Genomic DNA, 26876 nt, shown 5'->3' with positions numbered 1-26876 from the left:
GGTATGGAGTCTGTGGGGGGAGGTTGAGGTAAATACATGTGACTGAAATTCTGATTAGTCTTTGGTCTCAATGTCAACAAAGTGTAAATAAAAAGAATTCAGATGATTGGAGTTCTTATGCGTTTTCATAGAAATTAACGGATGTAATATTGCACATTTTATTACTCAGAAAAACTCCAGGATTTTGAGCTCTAGTTTGTTTAAATGAGTCTACAATCATTGGTGTAAAACATGATTTTCTCTTGAAATGAGTGAATTGTTGTGACAGCAATGACTAGAACACTATTCACATTTAAGTAAAAAAGTAGAGAAAAAAAGGCCACTCATAAAAAAATAAGAAAAGAAGATTCTCATCACTGCTATACTGCAAATGTTTGCCATGAGTTACCTGAATCTGCAAATGTTTTGGCCTTGGTATATACATTACTACGGTGACATGACAGCTATTAAATGTGGACACAGAACTGGTTACGCTTGGCAACAACTGGAAAATAAACCGACACTGTAAAAATGAATCAAATCTCCAACCAGACCAATGTGTTTTCTGGCTCACGCAAACTGTATCCAGATACTTCTAAGTAAGATCAATAAGAGCCAGCTCAAATATATGCACCCATATAGCAGGTGGATGTCCAATCACTACTGTAAACTGTCTTCTGTATTCACACACGAGAATCACTTACACTCCAGAAAATATATTCACACTCACAAGCGCCTGTCTTGTAATTTTGCATTAGTACCACATGTCGAATGAGAAACAAAAAAAAAGAAGTGCAAACTCTACTCAGGGACGAAATGGCACGGCAGTAAAGAAATCAATCCAAAGGGAAGGATAGTGTCCATCACCCATTAAAAAAAACAACAACAAAAAACCCCCACCTTACACTTCATTTTCACAAAATGAAACCAGCCCCCAAAAATCACAAACTAATTCAACACCGATGCCGAATGTTCAGAGCTTTACTCCCAGCTGTGATCGATCGAGTTCAGCTCGCGTCATATCACGCAGCCACAGCCTCTCTGTGCAGAGTGCACTGTGGAAAAGTCAATTAAGCCTGCTATGGTATTGAAAAGCAATACCGACGGTCTGTACAGATAAATGCGCCAACCCCTGTGAAAACATAGAGAAAGGAAAAGAAGGAAAAACCTGATGGATATACAAAGGCCTATAATGTGTAACCCCCATGGACAATAAAGTGGACATCTTCGTTCACACACTCTGTATTGATCCTGAAAATATATTTTGTATAATTCACCCTGCTCCCCAACCCAACCAGACACACGGCTATCAGTCAAGCTGTACAGTCCCAACATGGCAACGCGATAGCAGTCGTAAAAACTCTCAACGAATGCAGAGTCGATGACGTCTGCGCTGTTCCCTCCCTCTGCCCCCCGGCAGCTCAGCTCCTTGCTAACGGGAGCTGAACAGTGGGTATGTCTGGGGATAGTCTTCAGGGGTGTCTCACTTTCTCATGTCATCGGTTACTGTATCCAGTCTCATCTAGCGCTCAATGGGCCGATTGTACAGTCTTAACGAGTCATTGTGTACACTGAGCTCCTCCACCGATAAGTGCATCCTGGAGGTTCCAGGTGAGAAGTCCCCGTGGAGCAGGAGAGAGGAGGGCTAGCACAGGAGGGAGGCTGCGGAGGGGAGGGAGGGATGTGGATGCCCCCTCCTCCCTCAGCACTGCTCGGACTCGATGAAGCCCTCCTTCTCCTGGCCCACTGGCTCCACCTCCGCGTAGGCTGGGTGACCCGACCCCCTGCGAAACTTCATGGCAGGCCACCTGCTCGGACGTCTCTAAAGGAGAGAAGTTAAAGATTGAAGGTCAGAGGCAACAAATGTGGTCAAGGTTAAAGGTTAGAGGTTGCTGTGTAGTGCATTCACCTAAAGCCCTTTTATTTCAGTGTCTAACTTGACATCTATACAGCGTATGGTGCCCTGTACCTAAGACCCCATTGGTCGCTAGCATATTTCCATGGTTACCTGTAGTTTGCATGAAAGATGGTGACTTACTTGTCACCTAACAGTGGAGAGGCAGTAAAAATTGAAAGAGTGCAACACAAACCAGAAATGGATATTGTTTGCTTTCAAAGTAAAATCAACTTTAACTTTGAAAGAAAGTGTTTCCGGTTTGCTTACTGTTTGCAGCCATTAGGTGTCATACAAACCATGGCCATCAATGGTCATCTGCTTGGATCCGGTGCAGCACTATATACATCTTTGTGACTAATTTCACCTTTGTGAGTGCGGCTAGCCTCCAGAAACCACTCACCAACCAGTCACTGAATGCACACTAGCAAAACATATATTACACTTCACTTTCAAATGATGGCTGTCTGCATTTTTCGGATATTAGATATATTCAGCTTATTGAGAACACCCATGAATGTTAACTGGTTTGATTCTCATAACCAGAATTAAAAAAACTTCTCTATAGCAAAAAAAACAATAGCACAGGAAAATATAATAAGTAATTTATGTCAAGGTGTAAGACTGACAATCAGCCCTCTGACGTCAGAAACAGAAGAACTGCTGGTGCTGCTGCTCACCTCGATAAGGAAGAGGCTGGCTGCAGAGGTCGGGTGATGGTAGATGTAGACTGTGATCAGCACGCCTGCAATCATGATAAGCATCACCAGCAAGATGCCCAGGATCAAACCAGTGTGAAGAGGATGAGTGCCTTTCACCCTGTCTACAGCACTGTCAGCTGGCATCACTGGAAAACACAACAAGAAGCCATTATGTTGGCACACACGCATTCTGTTTGCTATTTCAGATTGTTAAGCACCGCTGGTTTAATTATCACTTTGTGCCACATGCTTAAAGCAAGTGTTATATTTTCTCTGGTTTCGTTGCAGTTTTGTTGTCGACCAGCAGGGGACACTCATTATTCATCAATACGCTCCTTTCCTGCTTGTGCCGATATGTTTAACCTTCCTGCCTTCTTGGGACCTTTTTGTGCCACTGCTATGTGTTAAATGGCTGCCATTTCCACTGTGTTCAGTGGAATATAACCAAACTTGCCACAGGATAGTTTTTACCTGTCAATGTTAATATTCCAGTGTGAATTCCTTAAATCAGCCTAAAATGGCTGAGCAGCAGAAATCCCCACACCCATCACCCTGGGGACCATTTTCTGCCCATTGACTTCCATTATAAACGCTATTTTTCAACCCCAAATTATCATCATATGATTTTATTTTTTCTTCTTTTCTTGGATGTCAATGAAGACTCAGGGCCTTGAAGTTTTAATTTTTAAATTGCAAAAAAAATGCAAAAAAAATAATGGCAGGTCAAAATGTATGTTGGTGCCAATCTTTGGTCCATCTAAAGGCCTACTTATAATGACAATCACATATTACTTCAACTGGTTTTTTGTGGAAATATTTAGTTTCGTTTTTTGGTTTTTGGGGCTTATAACACAGGGCGCTCATGTAATAACACTGGGATTTGAAGGGTTAAAACAACGAAAATATAATTAAAACTTTACATGAATATTTCAGGGAGAAGTAGTTTTACAAGGTTGGCTAATTTAAAGTGGAATAAAATATGGATATATGGTCTTTTTATGGCGTGGCTGAGAATGGTCCCTAGGGTGATGGGTGTGAGTTTTTTAAAGGATGGCAGGAGGGTTAAGTTCAGCTTTCGCTCCGTGTCACCATTGTGGGAAAAAGGCATTTCATTTTAAAACCTAACAAATGCACCGCTCTCATTCAGCCATGCACGTCTGATTCATTTTCAGTGACTCTAAAAGTATTTGTTGAATGGTTAAAGGACATTTCTTTCACTTGGAGAACAAATTCAAGGTTCACTGTGCAACTGGCTCTTTAGTAGTCTCTGGCACGATTGTTCTGAAGGCTTTTTAGGCATTCAAGAGCAGTTCTCGTCTCCCATAAGTGCGAGTAAGAGTTAATCCCACACCAAGGTTAGCAGTGTTTGGTCCTGATGGGAGGAGGAGGAAGGTCTATAGCTGCTGATAAAGTCCTATTATAGCCTTAAGTCGTGGCACTGCAAACCGAAGAGGCTGTAAGTAGTGACTACATAAGAGATCGGTCCTTCAGCCGGGTTTGGAAGTCAGCGCTAGTCTGTAAAGCACTTCATCAGATTTATATTTGGACCTCAAAGTCGACCCAGCAGGTGTTTTGAGAGTTCTTTTGAAGATGATCACAGTAGCCTGTAAACCTACTGGGAAATCTCAGTTTTCATCTTTGGGGTACAATTTCACAAAACACACACACAGACAAAAATACAAAAACTAAGAGAACTTCCTCTGTGATTTGTCAGAGGGAAGAATACACATAATAATGACAGAAAACAGTGTCCCAGCAGAGAACATAACCCAGCAAGGATTCTGCCTTCATGTTGTACCTCATCTCACACAGATTTATAGCAGGTTCAGGCCACGTGTACTCACAAAGCTTTTTTTTCTCCTTCTGTGCCACCCTGGCAACATCTCCAGGGCTCCTCCCCGGCTTTAATTAGCAGCAATACCCACCACTCGGCTTGTCAGCCAAGCAGCCTCTCCCCTGGCTCTCTGCCTCATTGATTTCCGGCGTACTCGGGTTGTAATCAAATCTGTGTAATGTGTGTGGGAATTCACTGTTAATGTGTTTGTCTGTGTAGACATTATGTGCCCACCATAACTGGGAATGAAAAATAAAAACAACAAACGGATAATTTGCTGTGCTGAAACAAAACAACTGATGGCCGGCAATGCTGACAACCCAACTGTGTCCATCGTTCGTCAATCAGCTATGAAGGCAGTGAGTCGGGATTCTTGCTTGACATCCTTGCTTTTGCGTTTAATGTAGTAAACACATGATCTGAGTATGTTCTGTTTTTCTCAGAGACAAGACACTTTCCCATGCGTTTGTCCGCTGGAGCTGCACAGAACCATGTCCTGCTTCAGCTGGAAGTCCAAACGATGCGACAAGCTGTTAGTTGGGGGTGTTGGAAGGTTAGTGAGGGGCATGTGGCTAAGCCGAGATGTAGGCATAATGAGAAATCAAAAGCCTAGCAGCTAAAAACCAGCAGAATGCAAGCTGAGAGTGTCCGACCCCTGGAGGAGCACAGCGCTCTGGCACAGAGAGTTTCATCTGGACTCTTCTGAGTCTAAGCCAATAAGACAGCAGCGAAGGCCTCAAAATATCACATACACTGGGTGATAGTGATCTGGTGAAACAAGCAAAATTTTCTGTGTGGTTTCCAGACTCATGTGCAGCCATGTGTCCAATAACAGATGTATTATGTGAAAAGTGGAGCTGGACAAGACTCTAAAGACTGTGGAAAAACTGTGGAAACATGCAAAAAAAACCCACATTTATATGTTTTACTGGCAAAAACTGTAGTCATACTTAAACACCTTAATAGTGCACGACTGACATAATCAAAGCACCTAAAGCATTGCCTTGATGCATGCTCAATCATCCAGGTAAGTAAATCCCAAAAGGTTGATTCTGTTTATCTGGACATCCAGATGCGTCAAGATTTCAATGAAACGTTTCTCCCATTGAAAACACTACGTCCAGAGGAACAAAATCAACCTTTTGGGGCACATAAAGTATTTTTTCATAACTGTTTTCAGAATCATACACATTAAAATGAATTTACTGGACCATAAACTGTTGATGATTTTAATTACCTCTATAATGCCAGACAGCTTGATCTATTCCACACTTTGAAACTGTTTGCTCAAAGTATGTATATACAGATGAAACTGTTGGCTAACCTACCAATAAACAGCTGAAGTAGCTAGCTAAAACTGAGAATAAAAACTTGGAAATCATTGGCTAGCTGTTAAAATAATTATCTGGCAGTCTGGGAAACAGTTTCTATTGATCACTAATACATGGAGAGTATTATGAAGTAGTACCACTGCTAATGATAAGCTGAATATAGTACTTTTCCAGGCTCAAATGAACATCTAAAGATGAGAGGTGGTGCTGGCAGAGGAGTCTTTGAAGCCTGTCTGACTGGATACTTTGCTGGGAGTATGAAATGACAGCTGGGAACCAGTGCTGTCTACAAAACAACCACAAAATATCAAGTTTGCAAAAAAAATAATTCTTAAATGTTCTTATTTTTTAATCACAAAAAGAGCTTACATTGGTGTAACTTCAGTTATAGAAATACTTCAGTTTACTGACACGTGGCTTAAAATACGTAAGTATTTTATATAATGTGAAAATATAGTATATGAATACTGTAATGGTGGGAGTACAGTTGGATAGGGACAAAGTGGTAGGTGTACAGCACATCGAATTCATTCCTCATTAGCTTTGTCCTTATGACTGCTAGGTCCTAAGCACTAATGGACGACAGAGCTCTTAGACAGCAATAAAATACATTAGAGATTTTGAGAGAGGACAAATGAGACCAGAGGAAACCAAGCCAATCTGTTCATTTTCAGCTCCACATTAGTGCCACGGTTGGCGCAGGGGAGTACAACTGTTCTCTCACTTGGCTAATGGGTTTCAGGAAGCCAACAACACAAACTGAGCAGACCTATAATTCAGCCTTTTTATAAATAGGAGTCGGGGAGAAGTAGCGCTGAGAAGCAGCTCCTGAAAAAAGGGCATCTCACTCCTGTTGTTTCTTATCTTGGCTCTTATTGGAGCTGTAATCACCTCAGCATTTCCTGTCACCGTCAAGGTCAGACCAAACCTGGCTGTGATGTGAGTTAAACATGCTAGATCACCCAGACAAACTGACAGGAAGCAGGCTGATTAAATACAACTTCATAAACACCCACTCGTTACAATAGCAATACAATTAATACAGAGGAAAAGCCAATATAATTTCTCGCTTTTTATGTTTCAGTCCTTTCCTCACAATTTAGCTTCACCTTGAATAACACCATTGCCAGGTATGCGACGATAAAGGGTAGATGCATGAAAAATATGCAAAGAGATATCATCGCAGCACCAGGCGCCAGCACAAGAGTGCTCAAGTGATGGGAAACATGCAGCGTTTGTGTAATGAAAGTGTGATAGAAGCCGTGGATTTCCATTTTCTTTCGAGCAGGAAATGAAACATTTGAGAGGCTATCTCCGAAAACTGATGGAGTTCAAAGTCATTTCAGGAGTTTGGATGGTTTTGAATCCCCGAAAGTCTAATTGGAATGTTTTGAGTTTGCTTGTACGACTATAAATGTTCATGGTTTATGTACATTTTATGCTGAAAGGGCATTGTTCTCATGTTTTTATCTCATATCATTAGAACATTTTACACAGGATCAGAAAATTCTGCTTTAGCAGTCAGTAGACATCACTGTTTACAAAAAGCAGCTAGACTTATAATACTGTGGCTCTAAGACAATAATGATGGTGAATTAACTTTAACATCATAACTCCTCACTTGATAAAACAGCAGCTGGAAGTTATGAATAATCCTATTTCTTAGTATTTATGAGACAATATTAGCAAATGAATAGCCAAACAGGAAATCACATGAGTCACTTGTGCTGTTGCACTGATGCATGTAGGTGGCAGCAGTGAACAACAGCTGCGACTGTAAAATTAATGAATATCAACTCGTTATTGCATAAAAGTCCAAGTCATCATAAGTCCACCACCATGCTTGACAGTTGGTTTGAGGTGTTAATGCTGATGGGTGTGTCTTGCTAAACATGGTGCTGTGTTTTATGGTCAGACATCTCAACTTTAGTCCAAAAGACATTGTTAAACAAGTCTTGTGATTTGCAAACTTAAGCTTTGCTGCCATGTTCGTTTTAGAGAGACGAGGCTTTCTCCTGGCAACCCTTCCAAATAAGCAACACTTGTTTTATTCCTAATTGTACAGTCATGAACTTAAACCCTGTAGTCTGAGGCTTTGGGTTTTGGTTTTGGCACTGTGTTACCACACACCTGAATGCTCCACACCAGCAAACTGACGAAGCAATACATTTTCACACATTTCTCCTGCATTTTGGCCTAAATTTTGTTAAATAAATAATGACAGTGTGATGTTTTGAATCTCCCCTTAAAATTAATAGTGGCTCAACTTTCTTTTTCATATGATGCTAACTAAATCCAACCGGGCCAAAGGGCTTACTGCCTCTATTCTATTTTGTTTTTACTCGCATTGGTCCAGACACCATAATTGATCGCTGGGACCCACAGAGGACAATAAAGCATTACAGTGAGCTGCTGGATAAAGTTTATCAACTGACTGAGCCACATGTCCCCCAAAAGATAAAAAAGCAATCAGGGACAGATGCCTCAGCGGTAAAGTCAAACCAGGAGACAGAGAAACAAACAATAATAAAAACAACAGGAAGCAGCAGCGGCTTAACCTCAACAGTTATTGGATGGCACAGAAGGGAAAGTCGGGGACCTACCCTGGTTGTCTCTGAGATGCAGAGCGATCTTGGTGTCATCTGTGAGGAGACAAAAACAGAAAGAACCACGAGCATCAGACACAATGATCAATATTTCTCTTTGTTGTTTGTTTCTGACAACATAAACAACTCGCTGATGGTCCCAAATGAGCCGAAGCTTCTTTCACTATATTTAACATCCTATTAAAAATGAAAGCTGTGAATATAATGGCTTAGCATTCCCAATTCGGCACATAAAAGCAGTCTGGGGTTAACTATACATGTGAAATATGGAAATGTAGCATGACCCAGTTCTCCTCGAAGGGTAGCAGCCATTTACACACACCATAGGATTCGCATTATGCAAATTTGACCCACACATCACACAGATGCATTTCACCGGATGATTTAATTCGAAAGGATTTCAGTTTTTAAAAAGAGCAAAGCAAGTGCATTTTAGCGACTGAAATGAATCATTAAAAGATATTGTTCTCTAAGTGGCTGCACGTCGCGCAGCAGAGTTAGGGTTGTGAATTTGATATTACTGTTTCTGTACGAGGAAGCCAACAAAGCAATTACATGCTCTTCTTTCACAGAAATGTCTATATAGGTGAAGGCGTACAGAGTATAAATGACCCGGAAGCACTTAAAATTAAAAAAGCATTGTTTTTTGTAATCTATTCTCATGTATACATGCTGCACATGTGCCCAGAGAATATTACAATCTTTTAATTAGTCCTAATTTCCCCATGTTCTTACTCCACAGTTTATTTTGGTAGCTAGATTTTAGTTTTACTTCCTGTATTTGTCCTTTTGTTTTCGCTGCCCGGATTACTTTCCCCTGTGTTGGAAGTCATTTTGATAAAACATTAAAGTCTATGGAAAAAAGGAGAAAGCTAGCAGACACATCTTTTTATAGAATAGGGGACAAACTGATTTAATGTTAAATAAGAATGAGGTGTTCAGGGCTTAAAAAGGTGGAGAAAAACATCAACAAATAACCTGACCTGGTAAGACGTAAGACCTTTTTTTCATTGCTTTAATTCTACCGGAGGTTGTACATGCAGTGGAAGGTGGGAAATAAATTGCTTTTACAACTATCCCCAGTGCCGTGTAGCTATCATGGCTTAAAATACATATTACTGCAAAAATTCCATTCACTTTATAAGTGACTAGTTCCTCAGAGGGAGGCATATTAAGTACAGCTGAACGTGAGCAGAGTGAAAGACGAGACGTTTCCATCTCTTACACCCAAACAAGCCTCCACCCACGCAGACACATTCATCCTCTCCAGTCTGTTTTTTACCTCCTTCGCTCTTATGTCAACCTGCAGCTTTTGCATGAGCCACCAAGCCTGTAATCTAAGCTGACCTTTGACCCCTGCAGCTGACAAGTGAGGGGATAGCTGGCGAAACTGATCCACTGTCAGACCGTGGGTGATAACAAATGTGAACACCGCAGCACGACCTCCTGAACTCACGGATACTAACACATACGCACGCCGTGCATTTTACTCCTCATGCTGTCTGCGAGGCCTCTCACCACGCCCCGGTTTGATCTGTGGGACAACTCGTTGTGTTTTGCCTCACAGCGAGGCGTTTTTCCCATTCCCTTCGTGAACTCACCGCATCTATCCTCATCACAGCAGCGCGTCGAGCACCCCGACCGCGATGGCCCGGACATTTAAACTCAGCCCCCACGAGATGATTAATGGGTGTGCGATGGAAAAGGTCGGCCACTGCCGGAGTTAGCCATGAAAGAAATGCTTCTTTTTTGGGGGGGAATACAAAATAAAAAGATAACCCAGACTTTAATGTAGAAAGTTCAATAAAAAAATTAAAAATGGAGGACAAATGAGATCGAGACGTAGAGCACAGAAACACTGCAGACATGCACTGGAAAGTCTTTTTAGTCTAACTACACTTTTGGGGACCATTTTTAAGATTTAGTTGTTAGAAAATAAAAATTTTAAACTCAGTTAAAGCTCGTCCAGAAGCACAAAATAAAAGAGATGAACAGAACGAGAACAGCACAGACAAAAACAAATGGACAAGAATTTGCTGCAGGAAGCTGGAGACTTTCAAGACACTTTGAGGGTTTCACTGTAAAGGAGTAATAACCCACAAGAACATGATTAGCTTTAATCTTAGACTTTAAAGTCAGAACATCTGAGGTCAAACAAAGCCCTGACCTCGCACGAGCCAATAGAAGAGACTGGGAAAGATTGTTTTGCTGTGTTTACTGAGCCACACCATTAACTAAAAAACTTCCAGAGAGCCCTTATTACACCTTTTTTCCATCGAGTCCCCTCAGGCGAGGCAGATCACTTAAACTCTGTCCTGTTCAAGTCATATTCCTATGTGTTTACTTTCTAAAAGCTATGGAAAAATAACACAAATGAACAAAGACACTCTAGTTTATCATGAGTCTATGAGCGACACACCATCCTGATGACTTAAATTCCTCCAAATAGCCACAAAAATGCGTTTTGCACAACACAGAGTAGTGTTTACTAAAACCTACGATTCCCAGCTATTTCAGGAAATTACTGAGCCACTTGAACAAGTAAACATCAAATTTTTGGCCTGGTCTTTTAAGTACAGACAAATGGGGTTGAGTACTGGCATGTTGTTAGTTATTACTCCAACACGTTTATAATTTTTTTACCCACATTAATTAATTAATGAGTACAAGGTACGATTTTTAATTGAATAAAGATAGAGCTCCAAAAAATATCACATGGAAGCAAGACAACTGAAAAAACCACCACACAATGTACCAGCTGTGTGATTTTAGTGTTGATTAGAAATGAGACCTCGCGTCTCAATGAGATTTACCTGTATGAAAAATATAATAAAATAAACAGTGTTTTTATACGGTGACATACATAGAGACAAGGGTAGGTGGGCCTTTCCTATCATTTTGATTCACTTACGATTCACATCTGGAGCTGATTAAGATAAACTGGCTGTTTACTGAAATAAAACGTTTAAAGGTAATATACAAAGGGAAACGAACCGAAAATTGGCACGATAAATTCAACCGACTCGTCGTAACCCTGGCATCTCTGGAGGCGAAGAAATGGGTGTAAACAAACTCCAGAGGACACCTTGGCCGTTTTCCTATCATCAGCAAAAGACTGCTGTCTGCTGCCTCCACAGAGATTTGCATTAAATAACTCGGAGATTATGCGGTGTGGATTCATCTCCCTGCACTGAATCATGTGCTCAATACTTTGCGGTGCAATATTAAAGGAACGTGACTTTCTCGACCTTTGCACAAGTTGAGGAAATGTGTGTGATGCAATGATCCATAGCGACCGTTTGTTCATACCGTCTTCACGAAAGGAGGCGCAACACACCTGTGTTTTGATCAAAGGTGTGCGCTACGAAGCAACGCTAACGGGTTAGTGATCTTTAAGTCAGAGTTTTAGTATCGCGAAGGCGGCTCTCTTTTTAACCTGGTTAAATCACCATGGTAACCTGATCTGGAACTGGTTATCTTCTGGTATGTTCGGAAAAGTTCTGGTAGCCAAAATGTCCTCTATGTATAAAAGACATTTTTGGTTAATTCAGAGAAAATGCTCTATATTGTTTGTATTGAATTTCTCTTGTGTCACACCAGTCCTCTGCATGTCCTCCTTTACGACATCCATGAATCTTCTCTGTGGTCTTCCTCTTCCTCACACCTGGCAGCTCTATCTTTAACGTCCTTTGTCCAGTATATCCACTATCTCTCCTCCGCACACGTCCAAACCACCTCAGCCTGAGCTGTCCCTCTGATATACTCATGTTAAGGCTTCAAAAAGGAAAATTAGTCTTTAGAGTCAAACAGCAAAACGCCTCATAAATAACCTGAAAAATGACTGAAAAGAACAACAGAGGGATGAGAATATTTTTAAGTGTCAACAGATCTGTCACATTCTTAGGCATGAAAGACCGAGACTGAGCTAGCAATGTGAGATGATCCCAGGTCTGTGTGGGTGCTTCCATTTTCGACCGGTGGGATTTGTCCTAATTCGATCTGCTTCTTTAAAAGTTGGTACAAGCACAGCGCTCCGCTGCTTGTCATCTGGAACATTTGTTTTTGTTTAAGTAGAGAGCTGCAGCACATATTCATGTATTCTTTAAACAAAATGTGTGTCTTGTGCATGTTGCAAAACAGGAAATGCATCAATAACAATAAAGAGCAGCTCCAGAGCATGCACTTCATTTAACATCTCGCCAGAATGGAGCATCGATCACAGCACAATATGCTCTGTGGCCGCGATCCAACGTTTTACTTCTACTTCACCTTCAGTGGGGACGCTGGTGGGGGGGTGGGAGGTGGAGGGTGTTTCCCTGCCCGCAGTGGCCTCCTTCCCTTTGGGTGTTGTTTTGGCAGCAACCGTGGTGGTGAAAGGGTAAAGGTACGTAGTGTCTGCGATGTCACACATCTTGTCCTTGGTCTGAAAGATGAGACATTTTGTTATGTTTCTGATACAGATTTAGATGTTTCACCATCCTGAACTGTCGAAATCACTATCAGGTATGATGATGTAAAGGCTGCTTATTGTGACACTCACCTCATCTGGGCAGCTACTGTCCATCCAGTCCTGGTGATGGCGGTCAAAGCCAGTGGAACATCTGAGAGCAGAGGAAACAGCACATATGTCAGTCTAATAAAGGTGGAAGTGGAGTGGGATTATAGTGTATGTATATAGTGTAACCAAAGTTGAGGATTTTCAGAACACACTAACATACACCGTTTTTTAAACAAAACATAAAGCAGGAAAGATTTAGAGTCATAGTCAGGATTTAGTTAATCCAGCAGAGGGGCTCCATCCTAACTGTTTATAATAACTAACAGTGTTTGGAGCACAACTGCTGTAGGGTACCCATCACAGCCAAGCAGGATACATTACTCTTAAAACCAGAAGTCAAGAGCTTCGATGTTGCCTGCAAGCCTGCTTTAAATCAAAACCCAGAGTATATATGGCCAAGCATTAGTTGGTCTGCACACCGGTGGTCAGAGCTGTCTGATAACTCCAACAAAGTTGCAAGGACAGAATTAAAAGAGATTATACAGTATGTTGTGCTATGTATGAACAAAACTTTTTTTTGTCATATCCAATTTCGCAGAGTAATTTCTAGCTACAAATGAAAAAACAAAAAAATATTTTTTTTTTGAATGGTGATGTCGAGCGTTAGCACGGTTAGCTTGTTAACGTGTTATCGCCGTGCAGCCCCACGCAAGGGGCGATCCGCGTTAACTCGCTAACGGAGATTTGCAGCGTTAATGCGGTTATGGCGTTAACGTCATTTTACAGAGATTAACGCCGACGGCACTAATTCATTGCTTTCTATGTCCAGTCTCCCCAACTGTGTCCCTGGTTTGTTATGTCTCCATGTCTGTTTAACCCCAGTCTCACTTTCAAGTTCACTTGTCTTAGTCTGAGTCTCAGTGTGTGTTACTTCCTGTTTTATTGTGACAGTCTCTTGTCTTGTGTGTGTGATGTTCAGTTTTGCTTCCCCTGTCTCGACAGTCAGATTCTGTTCAGCTGTGTTCCACAAATGTATCCGATCTACTCCTGTGTATATATTATCTGCGTGAGCCTGTCCTTGTTTTTTAGTTACAGACGTGTGTTAAGTTTGTTTTGTTGCAAGGCCTCACCAATAAAGCTGTTCTGAGTTTTATGCCTTGTTTGGAAAACATGGAAATGGAAAACAAAGTGGAAAAGGAAAAAGGAAGACTAAAATGAAACAAAAGTTCTCACTGTAATCAAACTCAGGATGCTGCTATCCCAAACAGGCCAACAGTCTATCCCCAAATTTCACATTTCAAGCCTAAAAAGATTCTTTGTGGCTCTTGTCAGGCTTTCTAAAAAGTGCTGCATAATTATTTTCCAAGCTGAGTCATATTCCTCATGGTTGTAAGTACAACGAAGCTGAGTGCTCCCTCTAAACATTCATAGTGTAATTTAAGCTAAGCTCAATAATACTTTCAGGTTTGTCGACTTTGAAGCAAGCTGGGAAGAAAATATCTACACCTCCCACTCCCTGCCACCCTCTGAGCTTTGGATTCAAGGAGCTTAAAGGGGAAAGTGCGAAGGTCTGTGAGTGGGAAGTTCAAGGGGTCATGAGGCCTTGGGATAAGGGTCCTGCTGAGTCAACTATGCGTAACCATACAATTTGAAAAGACAGACAGCAATCGAGGCAACAGCTACTAATCTTGCCTGCTGTAAAGGATAAAAATTATAACTCGCTTGCTGGTGAGCTCGCCATCATCCTGTCTGTCTACGCTCTCAAAGGATTTTCTGTGTGGAAGAAAAAGTTAGCATGCAAAGCAGGAAACCCACTCGCTCTGACATGCACACGGATAAAAACAACCTACGACCAGCTCGCAAGGCAGAAACACGGCAGTTCAAAGCACGATAGCAGTGGTATCTCTGCTTTGTGCTGCAGGGACACTATGAGCCCAAAAGGATCTCATGCATCCCCAGCAGGCCCCATTTCTCCAGAGAACATATTGTTATGGTAATGACTTTATCAGAAGAAGTCCATTCTCATCTTTCTACCTCTCTAATCATCCCATTTCTTTTACCCCCATCCCAAAAAAAAAAAATCACTCCATCTGTTCAATCAGGCGAGACAGATTCCTCTGCTTAATCCCCCATTTCCCCCCAGCTGCTTTTCCCCCCTGAGAGGGCAGCGGAGCAGCCAGAATGAGGCGCGATATTACTGAGCAGGTCTGGTCTAACCTGTCTCTAAAAGGAGCTCGTGGCTTTGTTTCTTCTCAATGGCATCCATTTCAGCCGGTTGCCATCTAAGACAGCGAGCCCACAGCGCTTTAATTAGAAATGGGCTGAGGTGCTTCATTTAAATATAAATAAACCCATGAGGTGAATATTTCTGCTCAGGTTTTCAACAATCACAGCAGGATGGCTGGATCGTGATATTAGGTTTCATTCTGACTCATTCTTAGAGGGAGTCATTCCTTGCATGACAGAAATGATTATAAAACTGTTTTAACCCTTTAAATTTTCATATAATCAAATCATTTTGATGCATCTTTTTCAGAACATGTCTGTCAGGATAATTCTCTCTCTCTCGCTGATTATCCCACTGTGGAAGGTCCTAGAAGAAAACTACAAGCTCTCTGCCAACAGCTTGTAGTTTTCTCTCAGCATAGGCTGTTTACCCCTGAGAGCAGTATTACTTTAACATTATAAAGGGAACATTAGATGATGGTGACAGTTCATTCTGCTCTCAGTGATTTACTTTTAGAGAGAAATGTATTTATAGGAAGTTTATCACTTTGCTACTTTGCTAGTACCAGGACCCCCTTTTACCTTCAGAACTGCCTTTATTCTTCATATTCAACAAGGTCCAAAAGCATGATTTTAAAACAGTTTTAACTCTTGGACCAGTCTCGCTGGACCATATTGTCATGATAGCATCACACAGCTGCTGCAGATTTGTTGGCTGAACACATGCATGATGTGAATCTTCCATTTTACCACATCCCAAGGGTGCTCTGTTGGATTGAGATCTGGTGACTGTGGAGGCCATTTGAGTACAGAGAACTCAAGAAACCCGTATGAGATAATTGTGCTTGATGCTGACATCATGAGATGGGTACACTGTGGTCATAAAGGGATGGACATGGACAACAATACTAAGTGTGGGATTTAAAAAAGTTCAGTTGGTGCTAAGGGTCCCAAAGTGTAAATCCTTCTTGTCAACTTGATTGTGTCAATATTTGACCCGACCATTTGAATGCTGCAGCAGATATCAAGATGTGCACAGATGGTGCACAGATGTGACAGTGATTGCTCAGCACTGCTCTTCCTCTCTGGAATATCTTTTTATCCACTGCAAACCGTTTTATTCTCCGCGGGAGTTTGCTTCATTCATCCTGGCCGCTGTTTACATCCCGCCAGACGCAGATGCGCAGGCAGCTCAGTGCGCACTCGCGGAGCAGATTCTCCACACGGAGCGGACATTCCCGGACTCTCTCATCATTGCTCTTGGGGACTTTAACAAAGCCAATCTGAGCCATGAGCTTCCAAAATACAAGCAGTATATTAAATGCCCGACCAGAGAGGAGAGGACATTGGACCACTGTTACAGCACGATCAGCGGGGCCTATCGCGCGGTGCCCCGCGCTTCACTCGGACTTTCTGACCACGTCATGATCCACCTAATCCCCGCGTACAGACAGAGGCTGAAGCTCTCCAAACCTGTCGTGAGGACTAAAAAACTGTGGAGCAACGAGGCTGTGGAGGAGCTTCGCACGTGTTTGGAGTCTACAGACTGGGACACAATGAAGGCTGCTTCTAACAGCTTGGACGAGTTTACAGACACTGTCACCTCCTATATCCACTTCTGTGAGGACAGCATTGTGCCATCACGCACCAGGGTGAGTTATAACAATGACAAACCCTGGTTTACTCCTAAACTCAAAAAGCTGTGGCTGGAAAAGAGAAAGGCGTTCAGAAGCGGAGACAGGGACTGCTACAGAGAGGCCAAGTACAGGTTCACTAAAGAAGTGGACATTGCTAAACATCAGCACTCTGAGAAGATGCAGCAGCAGATCTCAGAGAATGACTCGGCCTCTGTGTGGAAAGGTTTTAGGAATATCACAAACTACAAGCCTAAAACCCACCACTCCACTGATGACTTGCTCTTGGCCAACACCCTTAACGACTTCTACTGTCGTTTTGACGAGCCATCAGGCAGCCTTCACACCTCCAACGGCCCCAACAATAGAGGCACTTTGGACACTAATTCCCCCACCTCTCCCCCCTCCATAGAGCCATCACCACCTTCAAACCGTTCACCTACAACACCCCCCTCCTCACCCCACACAAAAGAGGATTTCACACCACCTCCTCCCACCACAACTCTTCATATTCATGAAGCAGATGTGAGGAAGCAGTTTAAGAACCTGAATGCTTGGAAAGCTCCCGGCCCAGACGGCGTGTCTCCTGCCACCCTCAGACACTGTGCAAACGAGCTGGCCCCAGTGTTTTCTGGCATCTTCAACTCCTCACTGCAGGCATGTCATGTGCCTGCCTGCTTCAAGTCCTCCACCATAATCCCTGTCCCCAAGAAACCTAGGATCACTGGACTAAATGACTACAGACCCGTGGCTCTGACATCTGTGGTCATGAAGTCCTTTGAGCGCCTAGTTCTCTCCCATCTCAGGACCCTCACGGCCCCCCTCCTGGACCCCCTGCAGTTTGCATATAGAGCCAACAGGTCTGTAGACGACGCCATCAACATGGCCCTACACTTCATCCTGCAGCATCTGGACTCCCCAGGAACCTACGCCAGGATCCTGTTTGTGGACTTCAGCTCTGCCTTCAACACCATCCTTCCAGACCATCTCCGAGGCAAGCTTTCCCAGATGAATGTGCCTGATCCCATCTGCCGGTGGATCACTGACTTCCTGACGGACAGGAAGCAGCACGTGAGGCTGGGGAAGAATGTCTCGGACTCCCGGACCATCAGCACCGGCTCCCCTCAGGGCTGTGTTCTTTCTCCTCTGCTCTTCTCCCTGTACACCAACTGCTGCACCTCCACCCACCAGTCTGTCAAGCTAATCAAGTTTGCAGATGACACCACCGTTATTGGACTCATCTCGGACGGGGACGAGTCTGCCTACAGGAGGGAGGTTGAACGTCTGGTGTCCTGGTGCAGCCACAACAACCTGGTGCTGAATGCCCAGAAGACAGTGGAGATTATTGTGGACTTCAGGAAGCACACAGCCCCACTCCCCCCCATCATCCTGACTGACACCCCCATCACCTCTGTGGACTCATTCCGCTTCCTGGGTACCACCATCACCCAGGACCTGAAGTGGGAGCCCACCATCACCTCCGTCATCAAGAAAGCCCAGCAGAGGATGTACTTCCTGAGGCAGCTGAAGAAATTCAACCTGCCAACACGGACGATGATGCAGTTCTACACTGCAATCATTGAGTCCATCCTCACCTCCTCCATCACCGTGTGGTACGCTGGAGCCACTATCAGGGACAAACAGAGACTGCAGCGTGTTGTGCGCTCTGCTGAGAAGGTGATTGGCTGCAGACTCCCATCTTTGCAGGACCTGTACACCTCCAGGACATTGCGGCGTGCAGCTCGGATCTCAGCTGACCCTTCTCACCCTGGACACAGTCTGTTTGACCTGCTCCCCTCAGGCAGGAGGCTCCGGTCCATCCGCACCAGAACCTCTCGCCATAAGAACAGTTTCTTCCCCTCTGCTGTTGGACACATGAACAATAACCATATGACTGTCCCCACCACTAACACATGAACTTACGCTGTGTTCACTGTATCATTCCATGTTTGGCACTGATCACCACCTGCACTCATGTATATATCTTTCAACGTAGCACTCTTAATTCTTACTCTCATGTATATATCTCATGTATATCTCATGCACATATCTTTCCACGTAGCACTTTTAATTCTTATCCCTACTTTTATTTTTTCCATGTCTATTTAAGTGTTATTTATGACACCATGTTTGCACTGAAGCACCGCAGCAATTTCTTAATGTTGTAAACCTGCTCAACATTTGGCAATAAACCCCATTCTGATTCTGATTCTGATTCTGATCAAGACTCATCAAATCAGATGTTTTTCTAATCTTCTATCATCCAATCTTGGTGAGCCTGTAAAAACTGTAACCTCAGCTTCCAGTTCTTAGCTGACAGGAGTGGAACCCAGGGTGGCGGCCCACCTTGGTTGCTGTTGCCTTCCTGTCAGCTCAAAGCAGTGGATGCTATCCTCTGGCGTCTACATACCTACATGCAGTGAGTTCCTGCCATGTGATTGGCTGATTAGATATTTGGGTTAATGAGCAGCTGAACAGGTGCAAATAAAAACGTGTGTGCTACTCTTAGATTAATGAAAACACACCTGTAGTTTATTACTTTTTGGTTTTGCTTCATTAGTAAACTTTGCTTAGAATTTACTTTTAAGTAAAGCAGGACTTTTGAGATCTAAAATCTCAGACTGGTGAGCCTGTGTGCCGTTTCACATAAAAACTATAGAGGAACAATTTGGTGTGAGGCTACCACAAATTAAAATTCAACATTCGTCTCCTTAACACCCATTTGTGATGCACACCAGCTGTGTTTTTTTAGGTAAACAAATCCCTGCACCTCTAAGCACATCAGCATTCAGAGGCTCTGGCACGTACGGCCCACTGTGAGTCCACGGCAATGTCTGTCATGCTTTATTAACCCGCTTTAGTCCACATCAGCCACAGCAAACTGATTCACCTTGTAACTTAGCATGAAAGAGGCGCCAGGCTCTCACCTTCACAGCACTCCACGGTGCGATCAGTCTGTTAGGGACGTTCCCTTTAAATTTCAGCTTCTTTCATTAACCCCCAGAGCCAGTGAGGCTGCCATAGTTTTTAATTAGTGCGTGTTTAAAGCATGTTTGCCTTTTTCAAAGGAAATGGCTGAAGGATACAAAGGGCAGAGTGATGCTGAACAGTTAGATATTAACACAGTAGGAAAGCTAATTAAAATGCTGCTTAATGAGATCCCTGCTACAGGCGTACAGTATCTCTCCACCGCATCCATAAACTGCTGAACAGAAAAGCACTTTTTCATATCATTGAACTGTAAATTAGATTGTCAAAGGGGAGGGCATTCAAAATGCAAAACAGAGGGGAAGTCAACTCCCAATACCCCTTCGAAGTCCAAAATAACAATTCCCAGCGGACAGAGCAGAAGAGCTACACATTTCATTAAGTACTCCAAATAAATAATTAGTCCAAAGGAAAAGATTGGCAGATGAACGCTCACTAATCAAGGAGTTTAAAATGCAGCGCCGCAGGAAAAGAAGCGATTGTAGCTCGAAAGGTCAAACGGCAAACCCCCCGAAACACTGACGACAATCTCCGAAAATATTTTCAACAAAATAAAAGTGCAGAAAAGCAGACACCCATTGACAGTCAGGTCCAAGCTTCCTTAACTTACAGGGAAGATAAACTCCTCCACCATCTATCCTCGGTGTCTGTTTAGCTCAGACTTTTCTATTTGATAAAATAAAACCCACCACAGCTCACATTTCAGCTGTCAGGAAATTCTGGGGAGGAACGCCAACACTTCTTTAGCAGCTCAAATATTTACTTTTGTTTGAAATGATAAAAAGTAGAGCAAAGGTTGGCAGAACAGGTGTGAACTGAATGAATGTCGGAGTGAGTCGCTTTCTCTTCCAAAGACTACAACCACTGCTGCGTAGCATAAATGTGAAGCTGCCTGATTAAATTAAAACCTAACACACAAGTTTTTCAGAATAATCACATTATATTACTATATGTAAATCTGTGATCCAAATATATATGTTTGGATAAAATTTTACCAACAAGTCCCTCTAGACCCACTTGAAGTGTACACGTGGGGGATTCTGCAGTAGTCAGTGGATATGTGGAACAATAAATGCACATTTAAGTGGAAAATTAACAGTTCATTAACTGTAATGGATAAATAGACCTCTAAAAGTATTGTATAAATTAAAAATATTAAAAGAGAAAAGGTCAAAGAAAGCTGAAAAAGAAGGGCTGAAATAAAAAGTACAATTAGACTCACGGCTATATTTGATAATAGTGCCAATAAATTAAATAACTTCCATCGTCTGTCCTTCCATCCATTTCTTGCTTTTCACTAAGGCTTCAGTCCTGGGGGGCAGCACTTTAAGCAGACACCCAGACTTCCCTCTCCCTGGCCCTGGATGGATGTCTACAAGACTGTGAATCTCTGTCTGTGTTTCTATTGTAATGGCCATAGTGACTTACCTAAAGCTAAAGAAAATTACAAAAATAATTAGAAAATACAAAAATATAATAAAATATAATAATGCTGCCTGACAAAACCTTCCCAGCGATTTGTGTGTCCTGATGGTCTAGAACCAGAGAGCTTTTGCAAATTTGTTGAGACAGCGAGCTAAAAAGTTGGGAACTGTTCTTTGACAGCACAGATGATTGGGATTCACTATCTTGACCAAGGATTTTTGGCAAGCAGACTGAAGCAGCTGGGAATCTAACATTCAATCTTCCAATTACTAGTTGACCTGATCTGATATAACTGAATGTAAGGCAAGGCAAGGCAAGTTTATTTGTATAGCACAATTCAACAACAAGGAGATTCAAAGTGCTTTACAGAGACATTAGAAACAAGAACAAATAAAAAGCATGATTTAAAATTGATTAAAACAAGCAAATAAACTAACTAACTAATTAACAAACAAACAACAAACAACAGTATATAAAATCAAAACAGATAAAATCAGAACAGTAGATAAAATCAGTAGTTAAATGTAAGTTTTGAAATTTAAGCTTAAAGTGTGGATTTGGTGCTTTATTCAAATGCAGCTGAGAACAGGTGAGTCTTCAACCTGGATTTAAATAAACTGAGTGTTTCAGCTGATCTGAGGCTTTCTGGGAGTTTGTTCCAGATATAAGGAGCATAAAAGCTGAATGCAGCTTCTCCGTGTCTGGTTCTGACTCTGGGAACTGATAAAAGACCGATAAACCAATAAAGTAACTTTCACTTGATCAGATTTCATTACATTTAATGTTCTACACTGTGCTTACATAATACAATTAAACAGAAATTTTACATGTAATCAAATGAGTTAAACTCAGCAATTTAATGTATGGAACTGTGGTCCACCCAAAAAAGTCAGATTAAAACTTTCTTCAGCACGTTCATGATAAAAGGTGTTGAACAACAGACAGTGTTGTATATACAGTGTACACCTCCATTTTTAGCTTTTACGTACCAGTTTCAATTGTAGTAAAATGCCTTTTTGTGAGTATAAGGGATGTCACTTTGGATTTCAGGCATGAAGTGAGGAGCAGAAGACAATTTAAAGTGGCTACCTGACAGCACTCGCCTTCAACAAACACAACCAGCTGCTTCTTATACTGGCATGTGGGGTTCTGCTCCGCTTTAAATATGCTTCTAATGTCTAGTTATTGTTTGGACATGGGCATCATTCCTAACTGACCAATCATCATGATCATAGTGTTTGTTTGTTCACCATCTCCTCCTAGACAAATGGGCCATTCTTGAGGAAACTTTGTATAAACCTTGCCTATGGCACTGTGAGTGCCAAAAATTACACAGCAGGCACAAATATTTTATACAACTTCTACATATTTATTAGTATTAGTATTTAGTATTGGGGTTTTCTCTGTTTTCTGTGTATCATTGTAGGGTTACAATGCAAATCCAACTGTTGTGATTTGGCGCTATATAAATAAAATTATATTGAAAATTGAATTGTATTTTAGGGCTAGGCTGCTTTATGATAAATGACGATGTAAAAATAAATAAAGGATATAATAAATGGAGAAAAAAAATTACAAATACAATGAAAACTCCTCAAAAGCAAGTCTTAAAAGATGAATGGGTCTGCTGCTTTTTAAAGGCATCCAGAGTGTCCACAGGTTTTTAGTTTAACAGGAGACAGCTTCAGTTTAGGAGCCAACAAAGGCACAGCTAAGGGCACATCCTGCCTTTAGTTTGAGTCTGGAGGGAGGGACAATCTCATAAATTTGCAGTGCATTTTTAATGCCCCCATGTGCTCGACCATGTGGAGCCCTAAAAATTATCCCGTGTAGCTTAAAACTGCTGAAGCCAACATAAAGAGAAGAAGAGTGGTGATATCACGAGACCCCTTTGAAGGCCTAGTCAAAAGATTAGCTGCTGCATTCTCTCTTATTTACACAGGCAAAAAGTATGTGCACTTTGCCTATGTGCTAGGCAAGTTTTAATGGTTCAGTTCAATTCAATTTAGTGCTAATTCACAAACAAAATTCGCCTCGAGGTGCTTTATATTGTAAGGTAAAGATGCTACAATAATTGCCTGTGAGAACATACTAGGTGGAAATGTGAAAAGGACAATAAAAGATGTCTTTTGTAAGAGTAAAAATGTTCTTATATCCAACCTGTTGAGCCGATGGCACCAGCTACAGTTGAAGCTGATCTGTGAGGAGATGCAGGAGCTACAGCTGGTGAACTGCAAGCAGGCTGCAGTGGAGAAAGGTTAAAAAAGAGGAAACAGTTTATGCAGTCAATAGCCAATTAGACACATGGCCAAGGAAAAGGTCTACAGCCTATACAAAAATAAAGAATTTGCTCAAACCAAAAACTGTTACTATTAATTCTGCTTACTGGGTAAAGGCATCATTTCCACAGCTGTAGAGTTGGTGATCTTTGTCTTAGTCAGCTCCACACGGTGGTACTCATAGATCGTCCTCCGCCTCACATCTAGATTTTGAAGGAAAAAAAAAAAAAGAGGGACTGAGTGAGAAAGCAGCAAAGCCACCATCGCAAATCCTCCAAACCCCGAGATAAAAACTGGGACAAGTTATCCCTATAGAAAGAGGAAAGAGAGTGGGAGGCAGAATCGGGTCATATGGGATGCTACCACAGCACTTTATTTCTCCCCTCTTCTCCCCTCTCGTTGTGCCCAAAGTGTCAGACCACGACTTGGCAATGGACGGTAGCAATTTCCCCCGGGAGCTGATATCAATCAGACCCTGTTGAAAGGCTGCCTTCCCAGTCATCTGTAACAGCGAGCCATCAGCCAGGGCATGATGGAGCAATTGATTAGATACATCATTGACTCTCATTGCATTCTGGCCCCTATAACTCATATCGGCTGGAGTACAATGGGCTGTCTGGGCCATGCGTCTTTGCTACCATAAGTGGAAAAAAGACCAGAGCAGTAGCTTGACAAATATAATGATTGTGCCTTCCTGCTGTTAATGCATGGATTATTTCAAACTCTAATTAGATTTTTATATGACTTTTCTGTGCAGGCGCCCCAGGAATAAAGCAGTAAATCTGTACTGGATCGCACTGAGGTGCACTGCAGTGCGTACAGAGACAATGCACAATGCATGACATTCTTTATCGCACTTGTATTTGCTTGGGCGATGAGCTACAAAATGAAATTCAATACATAAAACTGTGGCTGTGGAATATATATAGCAAGTAAATCCCTTAAAATCTAATATATTTCCAACTGGTAAAACTGTGTTAAAGTTAAAGCTATTCAGCTTAAGCTTATTAAGTTATTGAGGTGTGAAGACTGATGCTACTCTCGTGTCTGCCTATTAAACATGGATAGAGTCCAGATAGTTTGCGTAGCCTAGCTCAGATTAACTTAGCAAGAACACCGAAAGCAGTTAGCCCAACTCTGTGTGAAGCTACCAAAACCTGCTGCCTACCAGCACCTCTAGAGCTCACTTAGTAACATGATTGTTTAATCCCCACAAAAAAGTTATGGTTTTAATGTGCTGGGCTTTTGCTAAGCTAAACTAAGCTAAGCTAAGCTAGGCTAAGCTAACTAATTAGATACATTTTACATTACTGGTTTTGCCCAGCTTATTAGTTATATTCAAAACACAGCCAATGTTAACACACAGTACATTAGAAAGAAGAGGGGGCAGGAAAAGCAACTTAAATAAAAAGTAAATTCTTTATGTCAAATTTTGATTGCTCGTATGGCAAAGATTGTCACATTATTTCCTGTTATCATTGTGTATGATAAATCCTGATTTGTAATCCAAAGAAATTGAATCCTACCCTTGTTGCTTCTTTAGATTAAGTCAGTTACATAGCACCACAAAAGTCCTTTAAACTTTTACAACACCCTTGCATTTGACACATTTGAATAACTTCTCTGCACTAGGTTCCTTTTTTTCCACTTGACTGAGAGACTCTTGGTGTGGAAATTGTTGTGCCCCTCATGTGGTACGACACTGTTTCCTTGCAGACTGCTTATTTTGATTACGGACAGGACGGCTGATCAAAGCAGCAAAATGTGAGCCAGCTCAGCCCAACCTGAGAATACAACCGCCCTTCCTTTCCCCTCCTCTGCTCCCCTGGTGATTGACTTCCTTTTGCCTACAGCTAAAGGATTATCAGGTGCCTAATGGTGTGGTGTGGGCCAGAGAGAGGTCATTTCCACAGCCTGAGGCTGCTGATGTCTGGGCAGACTGTATAGCTTCTCCGATCTGTGGTTTAAGGTGATAAGAAGCTACAAATTAAATCAATTATAGCCTGGTCTCAACAACAACATAAATAACACCTAATGAGAATTTAGCTACCTTCAGTGATACTATCAGACAAAGCCCAGTTTGCATAAATGCGTCATCAATTATGTAAAAAAAAAAGCTTAGTTAAATTATCTTCAAACATCCTGAAAAGACAGTAAACAGTGTTGCTAACCTGGACTGTACTTCTTTTTTCAATTGCACATTTTATAAACCTGATTTAATAGTTAGAAGACTTTTTATTAAGCATTAATGAATGTAAACAGAATACCACAGATTTCTCTAGTTTACACGGATTAAATAATCCAGGTACAGAAACAAAGATCTGAAAATGGCTGAGGTGGTTTTGGCTTCATTTTAAGAGTGACTAATGATAAAGTCTAAGCTAGCATTAAAAGCATATTACAGTCTGTGTTGTAATAAGTGCTTGTATCTGACCTGTTAATTACACAGGACACCCACAAATATATTCACTCATCGCTTCCTTTACTGGATGGGCTGTGGGTTGGTCTGCCCATGGGTAAAAATTCATTGAGCTTAAAAAATGCAATAATGTTGTATAATCTAACTGGCTGCAGGCAAACTTTTTTTTTACATTTTCCCCCTATATTATTATGACTTAATGCACTTTATGGAGCATCCATTAGAATACATTTATTTATTTGTCATGACAAGGTTGTGAAAATATGTCAAAATGTATTACCAGGACGTTCAGCTTGATTGGAATAGCATGCTATGACTTCTGGTAGCAATTCATTGTATGTTTTTTTTTTTTAGGAATTTCTCCAAATTTTCTTGTCCTTTCCTTTTAATGGAAAGGACAAGCGAGAGCTCATCTCTTCTTAAGGTTTTAAGTTGTAAGATTACAGGGTTTAACTGCCAGTAGATCACGCCACATAGTTGCTATTAGGTGTTGTTGTTAGCTGTTGTTCTCTCCTGATAGCTGGTGATGGGTTCGAATGTCATTATCAGCTAAAAATAGTCACCGCAGAATATAAAATGTTGGCACATGGCTCATGTTGTGTGATCTGGAGTACAGATTGATCAAAAGTCTAATATTTTTTTGGATTTCACTTTAAAAACTGCTCTATCAGCAGTATATTTTGCAGCCTCCACTTCGATTGTATGTGCAAGAACAAAGGGAGACTTGATGTAACATATAAACTATTCCCATACATCATCCTAATTTTTTCATGATTACTGCTGATTTGTTCTTTTTCTAAAGGTTAGTTCCTTTTCCCTATTAAAGGTCATTTCCAATAGTTTTCTTTATTATTATGAAAAATCTCTGATTGTACAGGCAATATCGTTCAATTTCTCCACAGAGTCTTGCTGTGCAGTTTATAAAGCACATCAGGCCCTTTGGACTGACAGGTGCAGGATGCAAATACTGCCCTTTTCCTTCAAACATGGACATGAGTCAGTGCACTCTGCAAATACCATCTGTGAGAAAACAAAGCCTTGTTTGTTTCAGCTAATGGAAGA

At 41.7% G+C, this 26876-nt stretch overlaps 1 protein-coding gene across 1 annotated transcript in view; it reads right to left on the bottom strand.

Annotated features, from left to right (window-relative positions):
* Positions 1–254: 254 nt before the first annotated feature.
* plxdc2b (plexin domain containing 2b) overlaps positions 255–26876 on the bottom strand; it is a 120930-nt gene continuing 94308 nt past the window's right edge. The window contains exons 8-14 of the mRNA XM_085418902.1: positions 23503–23598; positions 23277–23358; positions 12886–12946; positions 12615–12768; positions 8343–8381; positions 2554–2720; positions 255–1801 (exon numbers count right to left, since the gene is read on the bottom strand). Coding sequence (XP_085275028.1) covers positions 1682–1801; positions 2554–2720; positions 8343–8381; positions 12615–12768; positions 12886–12946; positions 23277–23358; positions 23503–23598 — 719 coding nt within the window. The 3' untranslated portion in view covers positions 255–1681. The remainder of the gene's footprint in view (positions 1802–2553; positions 2721–8342; positions 8382–12614; positions 12769–12885; positions 12947–23276; positions 23359–23502; positions 23599–26876) is intronic.

The sequence above is a fragment of the Rhamphochromis longiceps genome, linkage group LG9, assembly GCF_057381845.1.
Source record: "Rhamphochromis longiceps isolate RC_006_pf linkage group LG9, R_longiceps_female_GT1.1, whole genome shotgun sequence".
In the NCBI taxonomy this organism is placed as follows: domain Eukaryota; kingdom Metazoa; phylum Chordata; class Actinopteri; order Cichliformes; family Cichlidae; genus Rhamphochromis; species Rhamphochromis longiceps.
This window is presented reverse-complemented; position numbering and strand designations above follow the sequence as displayed.